Genomic DNA, 2,128 nt, shown 5'->3' on the forward strand with positions numbered 1-2,128 from the left:
TTCTTCTTCTTCTTCTTCTTCTTCTTCTTCTTCTTCTTCTTCTTCTTCTTCTTTACCTTGCTGCCGTCGTTGGTACCACAGAGCCCTTTAGCCAGGCTGCGGTCAGTTCCTGGGGTGGTCAGGTACAGGTTCATTGCGGTTGCATGTGCGGTCACTTTGACCTCAGCTCCAGACGGAAGGTAGATCTGAATCAAAGATTTATGTAAATAATTTGTTTAAAGAAGATCATACAGGTTTCTACTGATAAAATGGTGGTTTTTTTCAGGCTACAGGACTCGTAATCATGAGGTTGCGGGTTCGGGGGTTCGAGCCGCGGGCCCGACGTTGTGTCCTTGGGAAAGGCACTTTACACGAATTTTCCTCACTTCACATAGGGGGGAATGGGTACCCAGCCATAGACAGCAAAAGGTTTTGTCAGTATGTTAATGTTTTAGCGCCTATAAATGGCTGCTTGCACTATATGCTTCCAGGAAGTTGAGGTTGTTTCAGAATGCTCTCAGGTCTGCTAGGGTAATAGTATAGATTGTGAAGCGCATAGAGCTTTCCTTTCAGCAGGGATTTAATAATATAATATACATATGAAGAATGAAAAAGCTGCAGGACCGGACAACATTACCACAGAGATGATAGAAGCTTTAGAGGACTTTGGAATCACCACATTGACAAAACGTCTTAACAACACGTATGACACTGGACATATTCCATCAGACTTGCCAAAATCTATCTTGATAGCTTTACCAAAGAAACGTAATGCAAACGAATGTGAAACTCATCGTGCCATCAGCCTAGTGTTCCACATAACAAACATACTAATCAAAATAATTATGATGATAATACGAAAAAAATCCTCCCAGAAATAGCCCACGAACAATGTGGATTTATTGAAGGCAAGGGCACTGTAAATGCCATATATGTCATCAGAACAACTACAGAATGTGCTCTAGAAGTTCAGAAAGATCTTCATTTATGTTTTATAGACTACACCAAGGCATTCGACAAAGTTAGGCACGCCAAGATCATCAACATGCTAGAACTCCTCAATATTGACGGGAAGGACTTAAGGATTATCAATAACATGTACTGGGATCAAACTGCTGCAATGAGAATAGGAAACGACATCAGGGAATACATACATATTAAAAGAGGAGTCAGACAGGGATGTGCACTTTCTCCAGACTTGTTCTCACTGTATAGTGAAAATATCATGAAACACATAGAAGAAATGCCAGGAATCTCGATAGGGGGACATAATAATATATAATCTAAGATATGCAGACGACACAGTCTTTATAGCAGAAGATGAAGAACACCTACAGAATATATTAAATGTCATCGTACAAGAGAGTGACAACAAAGGCTTAAGCCTAAGCATCAAGAAAACCAAAACAACGGTGATAAGCAGAAAAACTGCAACCCCAACATGCAATATCAAAATCAATGACACCACCCTCTAGCAAGTACAATATTTTAAAGATTTGAGGACCATAATAATATCATCAGCTGTGAGATGTCACTCCGAAATTTGAAGCCGCATTTGCCAAGCAAAAGCAACCTTCCACAAAATGAAACAGATACTCAAAAACATCATTCTGTTACTGGAAACGAGAAAAAGAGTACTGAAAAGTTACATCGAGCCAATCCTATTACACGGGGGCAAAGTATGGACAATCAATATATAGCTGGAACGAACAATTGTGGCGAAAGAGTTGTGGTTCATAAGACGCATGCTACGTATCCCATGGACAGCTAGAAAAACAAATAAAGAAGTCTTGGTTGAAGCAAATTGCAGAAAACAGCTTATGACGAATATACAAAAGAGACAGGCAAATTTTTGAACACACAATGCAGAAAGAAGCATTGGAGAATATTGTAACAACAGGCAAGTTTGATGGGAAAAGAGGCAGAAGCAGACAGAGGGAAAAGATACTGGACAAGATAACAACATGGCTGGGAGCAGCAAGACCAACAGGCACTATTTCTGCAACGCAAGACAGGGTGAAGTGGAGGTCCATGATCGCCCACGCCTGTCGGCAAGGCACTGGATGATGATGATACTGATATTTGAATAGAGAGAATCAGAGAGAGAGAGAGAGAGAGAGAGAGAGAGAGAGAGAAAAAGAGAGAGAGA

The 2,128-nt window shown here is 40.6% G+C and overlaps 1 protein-coding gene across 1 annotated transcript in view; it reads right to left on the reverse strand.

Annotated features, from left to right (window-relative positions):
* The window catches only part of LOC106011390 (von Willebrand factor D and EGF domain-containing protein), an 18,905-nt gene that overhangs the window by 1,327 nt on the left and 15,450 nt on the right, over positions 1-2,128 (reverse strand). Inside the window, exon 10 of the mRNA XM_035968981.1 lies at positions 57-185. Within this exon, the coding sequence (XP_035824874.1) occupies positions 57-185 (129 nt within the window). The remainder of the gene's footprint in view (positions 1-56; positions 186-2,128) is intronic.

The sequence above is a fragment of the Aplysia californica genome, unplaced genomic scaffold (genome assembly GCF_000002075.1).
Source record: "Aplysia californica isolate F4 #8 unplaced genomic scaffold, AplCal3.0 scaffold00102, whole genome shotgun sequence".
Lineage (NCBI taxonomy): Eukaryota > Metazoa > Mollusca > Gastropoda > Aplysiida > Aplysiidae > Aplysia > Aplysia californica.